The 13902-nt window shown below is 41.3% G+C and overlaps 1 protein-coding gene across 1 annotated transcript; it reads left to right on the forward strand.

Moving 5' to 3' along the window:
- Window positions 1-10521: 10521 nt before the first annotated feature.
- LOC306702042 (uncharacterized protein) lies at window positions 10522-13224 on the forward strand (the record flags this gene model as incomplete). Its single annotated transcript, XM_079167535.1, has 5 exons — window positions 10522-10598; window positions 11526-11586; window positions 11892-12000; window positions 12121-12344; window positions 12703-13224. Exons 2-5 carry the CDS (start codon window positions 11572-11574, stop codon window positions 13222-13224), a joined length of 870 nt encoding a protein of 289 aa, XP_079023661.1. The 5' UTR covers window positions 10522-10598; window positions 11526-11571.
- Window positions 13225-13902: the final 678 nt, after the last annotated feature.

Genomic DNA, 13902 nt, shown 5'->3' on the forward strand with positions numbered 1-13902 from the left:
GCGACATTGGTACAGCTGTCTCTTTGTAAGGCATTGCTAGGCCTATGTACTTTTATTGTTAGTGTATGTCATTTTATGTATTTGTCTATCTGGACCCTGAGTCTGAAATAAAATGTACACTGTAATGAATTGCTGTAAATTTACGTTGGATTTAAAATGGTATCTTACAGTATTTCATAATAACTGTAACATACAGTTAAATGTTCATCCCTCGCATGTAAATTAACAGTTAATGCTGTCAATTAACAATAACAGTAGACTACTGTAATTTATCAGCATGATACAGTATTTTCTATGAAGTGGAGGACATACACTTCTCTAAGTTCAATGAATCACAATCCATTTACATCGTACTGTCTATTGTAGGTTAATGTGTCTGTAATGACAATAGAATATTTTTTATTATTCAAACTGTTCATTGCCTAAAAGTCATTTTTGAGTGACAGAGTGACAGACTGCTCCTGAACGTGACTTTGGACACAACAGCTTCAGTTCATCCTACTGAGTATATTCCATGTGGAGATCAACCGTTAAGTGTGGGGTATATGTGGGGTTTTCAATCCGCCACTCATCACGACTCCACTACATCTCAGGATGTTTTACATTTGTCTGTAAACGTTTCAGACTGTAGAGGCTGATGAAATACACATTATGTTAATAGCGTTGTTAAATACAATAATACAAAATGTGTTAGTCAAGTTGCTCAGATTGGTTTAAATTCACTATCAAACCTCTTGTGATAAAAAGCTCAAAGAAACTCTTCGATCTTAATTGATTAAAACATGATGTGATCATATTTAATCATACTGTTGTGTTTACAGAAGAGATATAATGTAGTTGTATATAATATGAGTAACAATTTGGACCTGCTCAAAGATCTGGAGCCAAGATTTGGGACCACTGTTTGTATATTAACTGTTTGCCCAACTTAAACCACTGCCAAGTAGTTAGTGGATGAAAAAGTATTCAGATCCTCACTGCAGTAAACGTACTCATACCATACTAATGAAACAATAATCCACTACGAGTAAAATACCTGCATTCAAAACCGTAGTCACGTATGTTATTATCAGCAACATGTACTTTAAGTGCAGAAAGTAAAAGTACCCGTGCAGTAAAATGTACATTATTTGCCCCTGACCATAGTGCAATCTGAAAATCTCCCCCTGACGTCTGTGTCAGAGTGAGTATCCGGTCTATCCAAAGACGAGGATTGTAACCAATTAGATGTAGAGATACAATCGAGACTGGGTTCGCCCACTTACTGTCAAAAAGAAAAACTACTCGCGAGCGAGCAAGTAAAAGACTCGCTCGCTCGCGAGCAAGTAAAAGACTCGCTCGCTCGCGAGCAGGTTAAAAGTTTTTCACTTTTGCTCGCGCGAGACCGACTTTGGCTCGCGGAGTGATGTAAAAGCGCTCGTCAGAGTAAAATACGCGCGCTGCCGTTTCATTTTCACGCGCGCATGGATCTCATAGGCCAGGGGTGGCCAACCAGTCAGAGACCAAGAGCCACATTTTTTACTGTGTTACCGCAAAGAGCCACATCATACACATGGGCACACATGAACATCACCCTATCCCTTCCTCACACACACACATACCTTTGCTCAGCCAGATTTATTGTAAATGTCACACACCAATATGATAATGACAGAAATTGACTCCTAAGACCACAGGCCAGTCATTTTCAACAATGAACATTGTGTACACCAGGGGTGTCAAACTCATTGTCGCTCTGGGGCCACATCAGCATCATGGTTGCCCCCAAAGGGCCGGTTGTCGGCGGGGGGGGGGGGGGGGTGCTGCTGCTCCTTCTTCGTCGGCGGGGAGGGTGGCTGCTGCTGCTGCTGTCACATACGCTGGTGGAGGTGTGCGCGGCGCGTGCGGATCGGGGAGGAGCTCCGCCTTGCGCGATACAACGGATATTTGTAAATTGTCCGACTTTTACATTTTTACTTAAAGCGGGGCTTTCAAACAGTCCGTCTCGGCGTTAAATGGGTCGACGAGGAACGTAATCTGTGGCCGCACATGCGCGTTTGACGAAAATACCGTATTTAACTCAAGCGAAGCGAACACGAACATTAAAAAAACACAAATACAAACTTCGATATGAACGTAAGAGCCGCATGAAACCGGGCAAAGAGCCGCATGCGGCTCGCGAGCCGCGGGTTGGCCACCCCTGTCATAGGCGCTCTCGGATTTTGTGATTTGCCTTCATAGTGGGGGCCTGAATGTTTACACACGAGAACACTATGCTGCTCGGAGCGCTCCACTGAATCTTTTCACAGCGGAGACGCTCAGAAATCTACAAATACTGGGTTTCAATCAAAAGGTATTTAATCTTACTGAGGCTAAACAATTTGCAAAGTGAATTGCACTATCAATAGAAATATGATCCGCTGAAAAGAGTGACCTCCAGGTAAAGATGTGACGAACTGGTCGATTTCCTCCTCTGCATCTTTCTTTATACTTCAAAGAGTCATAAAGTTTCTCAAAGTGTTACAATTGGCTCAAATCCAGCTGGCCCCTCCTCGTGGGTCCCCTCAGATGACCGCCCTCAAGTGACCATCAGTCAGATGATCGGCCAAATCCCAGTGTCCCCCCCTTACGGACTCACAGACTTTGAGGCACGCTCCCGCGAAGTCCGTGAGGGTTTAGGGATATCCCACGGTCAAATCGTCAAGTGTTTGAGGGCTCTCTCGCAGACATTTTGAACCCTTTATGAACCCTTTCCGTAAGTCAGCATGGACTCACGTGTGTTCAGCCTGGAGTATTACATTTACACAGAAACATTAAGGGTTAAAGATGGAACAAAAAATAAACATGAAATCAGAGAATATCTATTTATTTATTCATCAAATATTAGATTTTGTCATTGAAGCTGTTTTGACAAAAACGAGTAAATAGATTATATGAAATTACTTCTCATCTTGTGAGTAAAGATCCTGGAAGACGTTCAAATCAGGGAGTACAACGTATAAAATAAATACACACAATTATACATATATTTGTTGTCGTTTTCATGGTAAAGTGCTATGTTGCAGCAAAGTGCTGTCCCATTCCTATTTACACCATCTCAAGCCCTCACAGTCTCTCACACTCACCCACTTACCAGGTGATGTCAGTAAGTCCTTGAGGGTTCAGGGTTTGAGGGTTTAGGGGGGACATTGGGATTTGGCCATCCTTCTGCACGTTACTGCTCCACTGGATACTTCCTGTGTTGTCTCACTGCCCGGCTCATCGCCTCCTGGTCATAGTGGTCCCTGTAATGCCTGTCTCAAAATTTCCTATTGACTATCCTTTACAGTTTAATACATATTTAATATACTCAATGATTGTCTTTTATGGTTCAACACTTCTAAAGTAAACATACTGTAAACACTAACATTTGGCAAGCACAAAGTGGCATTTCACCAACTTGTGCCATTGCACGAGCCGCTCCACTGCTTAGCTTACCTCCACAGAACCACCAGGTGTCAGCCCTGGGCATCGTTCGTATCCATCAGTTGTCTGTGAGAGGTTTACATATCACAGTGTGATATCTCGTCAACAGGTGGCAACAGATAGTGCAGAGTGACCCAATTGTGGCTACTAGGCAGTTTGAGGAGAAGTAAAACAATTGTAAGGCACATTTGAACCCTGTTGGATAATGTTCTAGCTCCCAGCATGTAATGTTAGTGTAGTTGTCATTTGTATTTATTAATTGTCAATAACTCTAACCCCACAATTCTATTCGATATAGTTCTAATATTTCTATTTATTATTCTTTACCGTCAGTCTGTGCATCAATGTGTGCGTGTTTTTACATGACCTGATTTATCCGCTGAATTAGGTGTCCTGACGGCCTCCTCCTCCGATGTCCTCCTCCTGTCCACTCTCCTTCACATACAAAGCAAGCTCCACTCTGTCCCCTCCATCCACTCTCTCCACGTTTCCCACTGTCCCGTCCACACCTGCCTCCGTGTCTTTGATTGTCTCGGAAACACATTAAAACAAACAGGTTCAGATATTTCAAATAGCATCATCATAGTCAAATATCATATTTTGTTTCCCTTTTTTCTTTTGATGGTTACGCTGCAACACTGTTACTGTGTGTACAGCGTATATACTACTGGTGGGTTCTGCTCACCGTATTCTGTGCCCGATCTGGTGTGTGCTGGCCTGTAGAGCGGTCCGTTGGAGTCCTCGCTCATGAGTTTTTTTCAGTGCAGACACAATTTCAGCTGAATTGTCTGGGCTGGGATTTTTCGCGTTCGGGCTTGGCATGTCCAGAACAGTGGCAGGAGAAGAGTGGTGTGGAGTTTTTAGGAACCTGTTGAGCCTGTTGTGAGATGGCTGAAGGAGAAGCAGAGGGAAGGAGGTGGAGGAGGTCGCCCTCTGCACACCCCCTCACTAAAATGTACGCTTGGATACAAATCAGGAGAATTAGTCACATTATTTTCGCATTTTTTTTTCATTGTCTTGTTTTTCCTGTAGTCTTTAAAGTATCATCTTTACTGTTCTTGCTCACGCGTGAACCCATTGTACCTTATAGTTTTAAAATAAAGGAGTATCATTTTTTCTTTAAATGTTCTTTTAGGCTCCTTAAGCCGACGGCAAATATAGTTCCTCCAGTTGTTTGCCCTTATGTCAACAGAAAAGATATAGTATCCCTCTAAATGTCTTTTTATGCTCCCTGAGCCGACAAATAAATATAGGATGCCTCAAGTTGTTCGCCTTCATAAGTCAACATAAAAGATATAGAATCCCTTTTAATGCCAGTCTCCCCACTTTATTTTATTTTTTTATTTTTTTTCCTATTTTTACTGGGACTCTAACCCCTTCTCCGGAGAATTTACACTTTGGACTTTAACCCCCCTTTTAGTTGCGACGACTAAAGCATTCTAGTTACGACGACTAGAGCATTGTAGATTACAAGTCTATTCAGACTTTTTAATTAGTACTTCCGGTACTAAAGTGTTTTTTCCCACTAAAATTTGTTTTTAGAGTACTTAACAGTTTAGGCTGCACGGGCCATTGAACTTATATTTTTACCTGCAATGATCTTCGATTCCCTGAATCCCAGGTTCCCTGTAATGATTTCCAATGATTTCCAACGGCCTGGTTCACCAAAAAGGATCTCGTCACACCTTCTCCTCTGCAGCAGAATCCTGGCCTCTCAATTTGCCAAACTATCCTCGTGTGAGGATAGGGCTGAGGACTTTGTCCTGGACTCCGTCGTGCACGATTTCAGGATCACAAAGCTGGAGAGAAGCAGGAGATGTTGAGTCCGGCTCTCGAAGGACCATCTATGTTAGAAAAATTCACCCGAGACCGATGGAAAATTATCAAACAATAGGCCATTTATTCTTGCAAGAAGGAGACAGAGTTGATTCACGTACAGTATACATGGATCAAGGCTGCTCGGAGATCTGTCTCCGAGCCTCAGATATTTATACTAAGTAAACATCAGTGTCTCAGGCAATACGTCACAAAATCATAACACACACGAATTGCCTTCATACAGCATATTCTAAGTATCTGGACACTTTAACAATTCGTTCTAGTACAAAGGTCACTTTTATAATCGGAAGACGCCATGAAGTATTGACGCCGTCTACAACTTTATTTACCATTACAAGCAGTGCTGAGTGTTCTTTTGGATAGACTAAACAGCTGTGGCGCTTAATGTCAGAGGAAGTTCACACACCGAGGACACATAAGGACACCAGACTTTGTAAGCACACCTTATAATTAGTCATTTAGATTTTCCCCAACAACAAGCTAGACTGTGATGCAGTTCTATTACACTGTTCTTGATACTATTTTAATTCATCGTTTCACTCTTAATGCTATTTTGATTCAGTGTATGAGGGAGTGACGCTGAGATCAAAAAGTGCCGATGGTATGCTACTGTTCAGAGGTATGTACCGATCTCTAGAGCGGTATGCTACTGTTGTTCAGAGGGAGGTACCGATACCTGGAGTGGTATGCCGGTACTTTTCCAACATCACACCGTTTTTTGAAGACAGGTGCTGCTTGAAAGTTCATATTAGTGGTATATGCCCTTGAATCAGAGTGGTATACATATATATATACATATATATATATATGTATATATATGCATATACACATATATATATATATATATTTATATATATATATATACATATGCATATATATATATAGGGTATAGGGTACATCAGTAAATACTAAATCACTTAATTGTCATTTAAAAAGCCTTTCATATATCCGAACAAGAAAATGGACGGGATAAAACGGATAATTTTTTTTAATTTAAGACGCTGTGTTGGGCTACTTTGTCAATAAAGTCCAAAAAATACATTTACGGCATCACTGTTCGTGAATCAAACAAATTTACATAACAATTTGCATATGCAGGCGCTGGTGTGCCTGTCTGACAGTGGACTACCACTTTCAAGTGGAACCTGAAACAGTGTGCCGCTGGAAAAGTACTGGCATATGATGAAGAATACACATTGTGGCCAGAATTCCTAACCAAATGAATCCTAGGTGCTACTTCAGCCCCCCATGCTGTGTCGACCCCTTGAACGACCAATTGCCAACTGTGTGTCCTTCCTGCAGGTCTGAACGTGAATGCCCCCTTCCTGCCCTTTGTCTCTACTTGTAATTACATTATGTCTGGTCATAGTCTTCCCCAGTTTTCTAGTATTTGCATGCAGTCTAAATACTGCTCTGGCTCCCTGTATAAAATGCTGCTTTTTCATTTGTTCTGGGTCAACTCACCGGCTCAGATCTGCTCTGTGAGGTCACCAGTGTGCCGGCTGCTTTAATAAACTCACAACACCGCAGCAACTTCTGAACTGGACTTGAATGATTTCTTCAACACATACCACTTCAGGGATAGGTACCTACCACTGAACAACAGTAGCATACCATCGGGCACTTTTCGATCTCGGCGCTAATAGTCTGAGGTTATCTTCATGAGTTCAGTTAAGCCTGTCATTAAAAATGTTATGATTTTATTTGTTTTCTTCTAAACATGCAGTACATTGTGAATTTTGTGATGTAATACAAATGTCCCTTTATTATTTGTCTTGAGAACATGTAATAAACTGCAACAATTATGTATTGAATGTCTATTGTGATTATTTTATTTGTTGGAAATTAAATGCAAAACTATTGGGTTGTATTACCCTTTGTAAATAAACGGTAACATTTTGGCATATATCGTAAAATCACCGTAAAACCCAGTTATCCTACTATCACATAACGTAATCCAGTATACGGTGAGATACCGTAAAAGCTAATTACGGTAGATTCACCGTAAAAAACAGTAAATTACTGCCGCCCCTGCTGCCAGTAAGTTACCGTTATTTTACGATGAAATTGTTTAGAGTGTAGTAATATTTATTTTAAAACAACTTTTTTTTGTTATCTTCATAGAAAATGCTGACAACAATGTTCTTGAACACCATCACATCTTACAACTTACACCTTATTTCAGTCATCTCACCAACCCCCCCCCCCCCCCCATTTTCACATCCTGTCTCCAGGCCATAGCGCAAAGTTTTAGTTTCAGTCTTGTTTCTTTTCTTTTGTCTAGTATTCAAACGAGCTGTGGACTTCGTCTTTAACGATGGCCAATGTAAAGATTTTGGTCTCAAACTGATGGAACAACAATGAAAAAAACTAAAATAGCCAGCAACCAGAACAAGCGGCCCAATGGAACATTCTCATAAAACACAGTTAGTTATTTGTGAACAGGGAATTCTTCTTTTCCACAACAGCGACACGGTGAAGTTCAACAAAGTTCAGAGCACAATTACTTCGCATGAATAAAATATCTGAGTAGAAATATATAGGTAAAGAATTATCATTACACTTGAATACCTATGTTGAAAACACTTATTGTAAGTCGCTTTGGATAAAAGCATCTGCTAAATGACTGTAATGCAGTGGCGGCTGGTGGAAAATGTCCTAGGTAGGGCCACCCAATCAATTTCAGCAAACATCCCAGTATGATTTAATTCAAACAAATTAAATGATCAAACACGCATTACTACTTTGCAGTTAAATATTTAACATTTATTCCAACACGAAAAAAAGCAGTAAATAACGCTTTGATAAACACGTCAGGACATCTTATTTTAGTCACCCTCACAGGGAATTCAGTATAATATATATATATATATATATATACAGTATAATATATATATATATATCATATAATAATATTCAGAATAATATAAAACACACACATGCATATATAGATATAAGCTATGATGAGTTTTCACTGTTAATTTACCATCTAAATTAAATGTTGATGCCTCCATGACCAAGTTGTCATGAAACTATGTAGAAGAAAAGATGTTCACTTTGCCTAATATGTAGCTTGACAGAGTTCTCATGTGTGCCCTGGTGTTCTCATGTTTCCTTACTTCCTCATCCCTCACTCCCTACTGTCCGTGCTGGATCTGTCCCCGTTGTTTTAAGTTATTAGCATCCAGCTAGCCAAACCTGTCTGGTACAGCTAGTAGAGAAGCTTCATGTACTGCTTCCCTTTCCCGCTAGTCTGCTGTCTGATTGTGAGGTCAGGCTGATCTGGGATCAGCTCTTTGGCCTGAAGAATCTCCGCCAAACTTCTCCTCTCGAACGGGTCTTGGAGGAGCAGTGCTCGCGCATGGCGCTCACGCTCGCCTGTAGAGACTTCTCTTTTTTTGTGTGGCTCAAGGTGGGGTCAGGCCCTCTATTGGGCAGCCGCCACTGCTGTAATGTAATCTAATGTTTAACATTTCTAGAGACAGCAAATATAAGCACAACGAACAATATTTAACCTAATTAAGCATCCAAGATGAAATATGTTTTAATATTTTAATTCAAACTGAAGATTTTGAAGATTAAAAATCTCCTGCTAGCAGATTCTGTGTTTTCATCAAACCTTTCAGTGTAACCCCCATATCTCCTGTCTGTGTTGGATATGGTATTGTTAGGTTTGGTGTTGCGTACCATGTAAGGAGCTCTGTTGACTCAACCAGCAGCCGTCACCTTCAGGTTTAAACACAAACTATCACTACTAACGAATTATTATTATTATTATTTGAACAACTACTATTACCTTTATTATTATTACAATTATTGTTTTACTAACGTGTTGTTACTCAGTGCTGTATTCGACACGGTCGACCATGACGTACTACGAGAAAGACAAACAATCTGGGAGGGACTCTCTGGCACAGCACTCAACTGGTTTGAATCCTACTTGAAGGACAGAGAATACTTTGTGTCTGTAGCTAATTACACATCAGAGCTGACTAAAATGACATGTGTTCCCCAAGGTTCAATACTGGGGCCTCTTCTGTTCAACATCTACATGCTTTCACTAGCTCAGATTATGGAAAACAACAAAGTGTGTTATCATGATTATGCAGACGACACACAAATCTATATAACTATATCACCAGGGGACTATAATCCCATACAAGGGCTGGGTAAATGCTTTGAACAAATCAACACCTGGATGTGCCAGAATGTTCTTCAATTAAACAAAGATAAAACAGAAGTAATTGTTTTTGGTACCAAGGACGAACGATTGAAAGTCAGAGCTCAGCTTCAATCACTGATGTTAAAAACCTCAAACCAAGCCAGAAATCTAGGTGTAGTTATGGATTCAGACCTGAACCTGAACAGCCATATCAAGACAATTACAAAATTAGCCTCCTATCACCTGAAGAATACATCAAGGATTAGAGGACTTATGTCTCAACAGGATTTAGAAAAGCGTGTCCATGTATTTATCTTCAGTAGACTCGACTACTGTAACGGTGTGTTTACAGGTCTCTGTAAAAAGTCAATCAGAACGCTGCAGCTTGATTCCTCACTAAGACCAAGAAAGTGGATCACATCACTCCAGTTCTGAGGTCTTTGCACTGGCTTCCTGTCCAACAAAGAATTGACTTTAAAATCCTGCTGTTGGTTTATGAAGCACTGAATGGTTTAGGGCCAAAATACATCTCTGATCTGCTGCTACCTTATGAACCATCCCGACCCCTTAGGTCGTCTGGGACCGGTCTACTTTCTGTTCCCAGAGTCAGAAATAAATATGGAGAAGCAGCGTTCAGTTTTTCTGCTCCACATATCTGGAACAAAGTCCCAGAAAGCTGCAGGTCTGCTGAGACCCTCAGCTCCTTTAAATCAAGATTGAAGACTTTTCTGTTTGCTGCTGCCTTAAATTGAACCACATTCAAGGTTATTAATCAATTCCCATTGCTGCATTCTACTACTGTATTTTATTTCTTACACTGCTTTTTAGTGTTTCAATGAATGTTCTTAATTGCTTTTAAATCTCCTTTTCTTTTGCCTTATGTTTTGATGCTTTTAATGGTTTTATGTGAAGCACTTTGAATTACTTTGTTGTTGAAATGTGCTATACAAACAAACTTGCCATGCCTTGCCTTGCCTTGCCTTGCCTTGCCTTGAAGCCACCTGAGTAATTCTTGACTTTTGGATGGGGTTTTTATTATTAAGGTCACGTGCTCCAGGTAAACACAGCAACTGGTAGCGCAACGTTTTAGTTTCGGTCTTGTTTCTTTTCTTTTGTCTAGTATTCAAACGAGCTGTGGACTTCGTCTTTAACGGTAGGTGGACGGACCGTTGACACTTTTAACACAGTGAACCGTATAATGTCAGCCAATGGCGGTGTTTTGGTGATGCTACAGTGTTTTATAACCGATGATGTGACATTATAGCTTCAAACCAGCGGCTGTTAAAGGCCTTTCGAGCACCTTCATGTTTCGTCGCTTGTTGAATATTGCTGAAACTTAAAATCTGAACGAATCACATAACACAGAAAAAAAACACTGAACTAGAATAACGTTATTTCATTCCAACAGTTCTGCAATAAAACCTATCTTTTATCAAGGTTATACTAACATAATGTGCTTGAACAGAGTTTCTGATTAAACTTTCTGATAATTTCGGAGGGTGTAGTTTGTGGTGCTGTTTGTGGTGCGTATTTATATCAATGAGGGTAAACTAAACAGAAACTGTCAACAGCATAAACTACAGCCTCCAAAATGAAAAGTGAAAGTAAATTGAATAAGCTCCTCTCTAAAATTATACTATACTATTATAATGTTCATGAAGGTCAGATTAGTTTAGGTGTACCTAATAAACTGGCAACTGAGTGTATATAGATTTAGTATTTACAGATGAGCTGTTATGACATGTCACACATCATCATGGGTACTTGATGATCCACAGGTGAGGACAGTATGCCTGATTGTTATTATAGTTACAAGGAGTGATCACACAATACCCATGTAAATGTGACATTAACATGTTATAATAATATAATGTAAGTACAGCATTACATGTAATTATATTCCTAAGATGCTGTGTTACACCTTTGAGCTAACATGAATCACGAGCACACAAGTAGAACTGGGTCAAAAGTATCAAAGGGATAGTGAACTACTTTTCTTTTTCAAACCTTTCTGTATCTTTTACTCTTCTCCATATCTTGTGTTGTGTGCTAATATGTGGTCTGTGATTTGCTCCTGCAGGTGCTGAAAGTCAAGCCGGTCCAAACCAGACAAAAGAAACACAGACATGGCCCCGAAACCGGTTCGGAAATGATCACTTAATCAGATTACAGAAAATTGGACTATAGAGTTTTTTTGTTTTGCTGTTTTTGTGTTCTATTATAGCAATTACATGTCATTATTTAACTTGTATAGCATGTGTGTACTACTGTATGTAGCATTTCATTGAATTTAAACGTTTTCAAGTCAAAGAATGTTTTATTTAGACCAATACAAGTCTCATCTTATCTTCGTTTAACCCACAGAGAGTCCAGTCAGGTCAAATGTACTGCAGTTGTTGCCAAACAGTCTGTTGCAAAGTCAAACATTTTTTTGTTGTAATCCAAGGATTATGAGAAACCAGAGGTCGGGGACTTGATTGAGATCTTCCGGGGCTCCTTTCAGCACTGGGCTGTGTATGTTGGCGATGGCTTCGTTGTCCACTTGACAGTACATTGTGAGTTTAAGCTCAAACTCAAAAGACTCAAACACAAACCATGTTGCGATATTTAATGCATCAACCCACATAAGTAATGTCTGTTTCTCCCCTTTTTCTGTCACTCTTTTCCATAAATAGCTGGGGGTGCGGGCGTTGTGACGAAAGAGGAGCTGTTGGACGTGGTGGAAAGCGACCGGTGGAGAGTCAACAACATCCTGGACAAGCAGTGCCAGCCCCGTCCGGCTCACGTCATTGTGAAGGAGGCCTGTGCGATGGTGGGCAAGCTGCCGTATGACGTCTTCGAGGGAAACTGTGAGCACTTTGCAACCAAACAGCGCTACGGAAAGGCGGAGTCTGGGCAGGTCGGTGGACCCGTGTGTGGTGGTGAACAGTTAATTGTGTTGGACAAAATACATAAATGCATTAAAGTAATCAAATGTTTGTCCATGGGCTATAAAGACACGAATTGATTTATATGAATAAGCAATTCATAACTGTTTAGAAAGCAGGCAAGGTAAAAGTTACTATTGAGACCTGAAATAAATCCTCACAGCATAATCTACATTTGTGCTGTCCATTATATTATAATAGAAAATGGATCATAAAAATGTCCTATTATGTGAGTGTTGCATTTCCCAGAGTTGTGGATTATTCTAGTGGAGTTTTGAATGTGAAGAAGGCTCAGCTCACTAACTAAAAGGTGTCTGTTTCCCTCTGCAGGCGAATAAGGCCAAAGGATTTGTCGTGTTGGCCGGTGGGGTTGCAGCGGGGTTTGCAGCGTTGTTGGGAGCGGTGGCGGCAGCGGCGGGGGCAGTGGGGCTTGCAGCGGGGGTTGCAGTAAAAGCGGGGGTTAGCGCAGCAGCGGGGGCCGGCAGCGGGGCCAGCAGCGGGGCCAGCAGCGGGGCCAGCAGAGGGGCCAGCAGCGGGGCCAGCAGCGGGGCCAGCAGCGGGGCCAGCAGCGGGGCCAGCAGCGGGGCCAGCAGCGGGGCCAGCAGCGGGGCCAGCAGAGGGGCCAGCAGCGGGGCCAGCAGCGGGGCCAGCAGCGGGGCCAGCAGAGGGGCCAGCAGCGGGGCCAGCAGCGGGGCCAGCAGAGGGGCCGGCAGCGGGGCCGGCAGCGGGGCCAGCAGCGGGGCCGGCAGCGGGGCCGGCAGAGGGGCCGGCAGAGGGGCCAGCAGCGGGGCCAGCAGAGGGGCCAGCAGAGGGGCCAGCAGCGGGGCCAGCAGCGGGGGTTCCGGGACTTGATGAACGGATCACTGGCAAAGCCTAACTTGTACTTATTAAGATCACTCACAGAAAACGTTCACTATCTTGCCTACTTTACTTACATGTGTCCCGCATGCCTTCTTTAGTTTGATCAACAGTACAAAGCTGGTTGGTTCCTGTATTTTCCAGACTTTTCAACATTTATACAGACAGCAAATATAAGCACAACGAACAATATTTAACCTAATTAAGCTGCCAAGATGAAATATGTTTAAATGTTTTAATTCAAATTTAATTTTTTAATTTTGGGGTTTGAGAAGGACGTGAAAGTGGTTCTTGGTGGTTGCAGTATTTGCTTATGAAGAAATAATATGACTTTCAGGAAGAATATTTTAAATAATCAAATTGAGATAATATAATATGGTGTTTGTACTAAAAGAAAAACTATGTAATGTGTCAAATGCACTAAGGCCCTCTGTTGAGTTAATAAACGAGGGATCCTGGGCTGAGTGGAGACATGTGGACTGAACTAATCCAACACTCTTGCAGTTTCATGACATCTCTAATGAATAACACATCGTCTTCCTCTGACATTTGTTTGTAATTGTTTTGAATAAAGAATAAATTGTGTGTTTCTGGATTGTGTCTTTAGTTCAGGTTTGTTTTTTTATACATTTATTTCTGTTCACTTATTTCCCTCTGTCACTCTTTTTTTTA

The sequence above is a fragment of the Pholis gunnellus genome (assembly GCF_910591455.1).
Source record: "Pholis gunnellus genome assembly, chromosome: 10".
In the NCBI taxonomy this organism is placed as follows: Eukaryota; Metazoa; Chordata; class Actinopteri; order Perciformes; family Pholidae; genus Pholis; species Pholis gunnellus.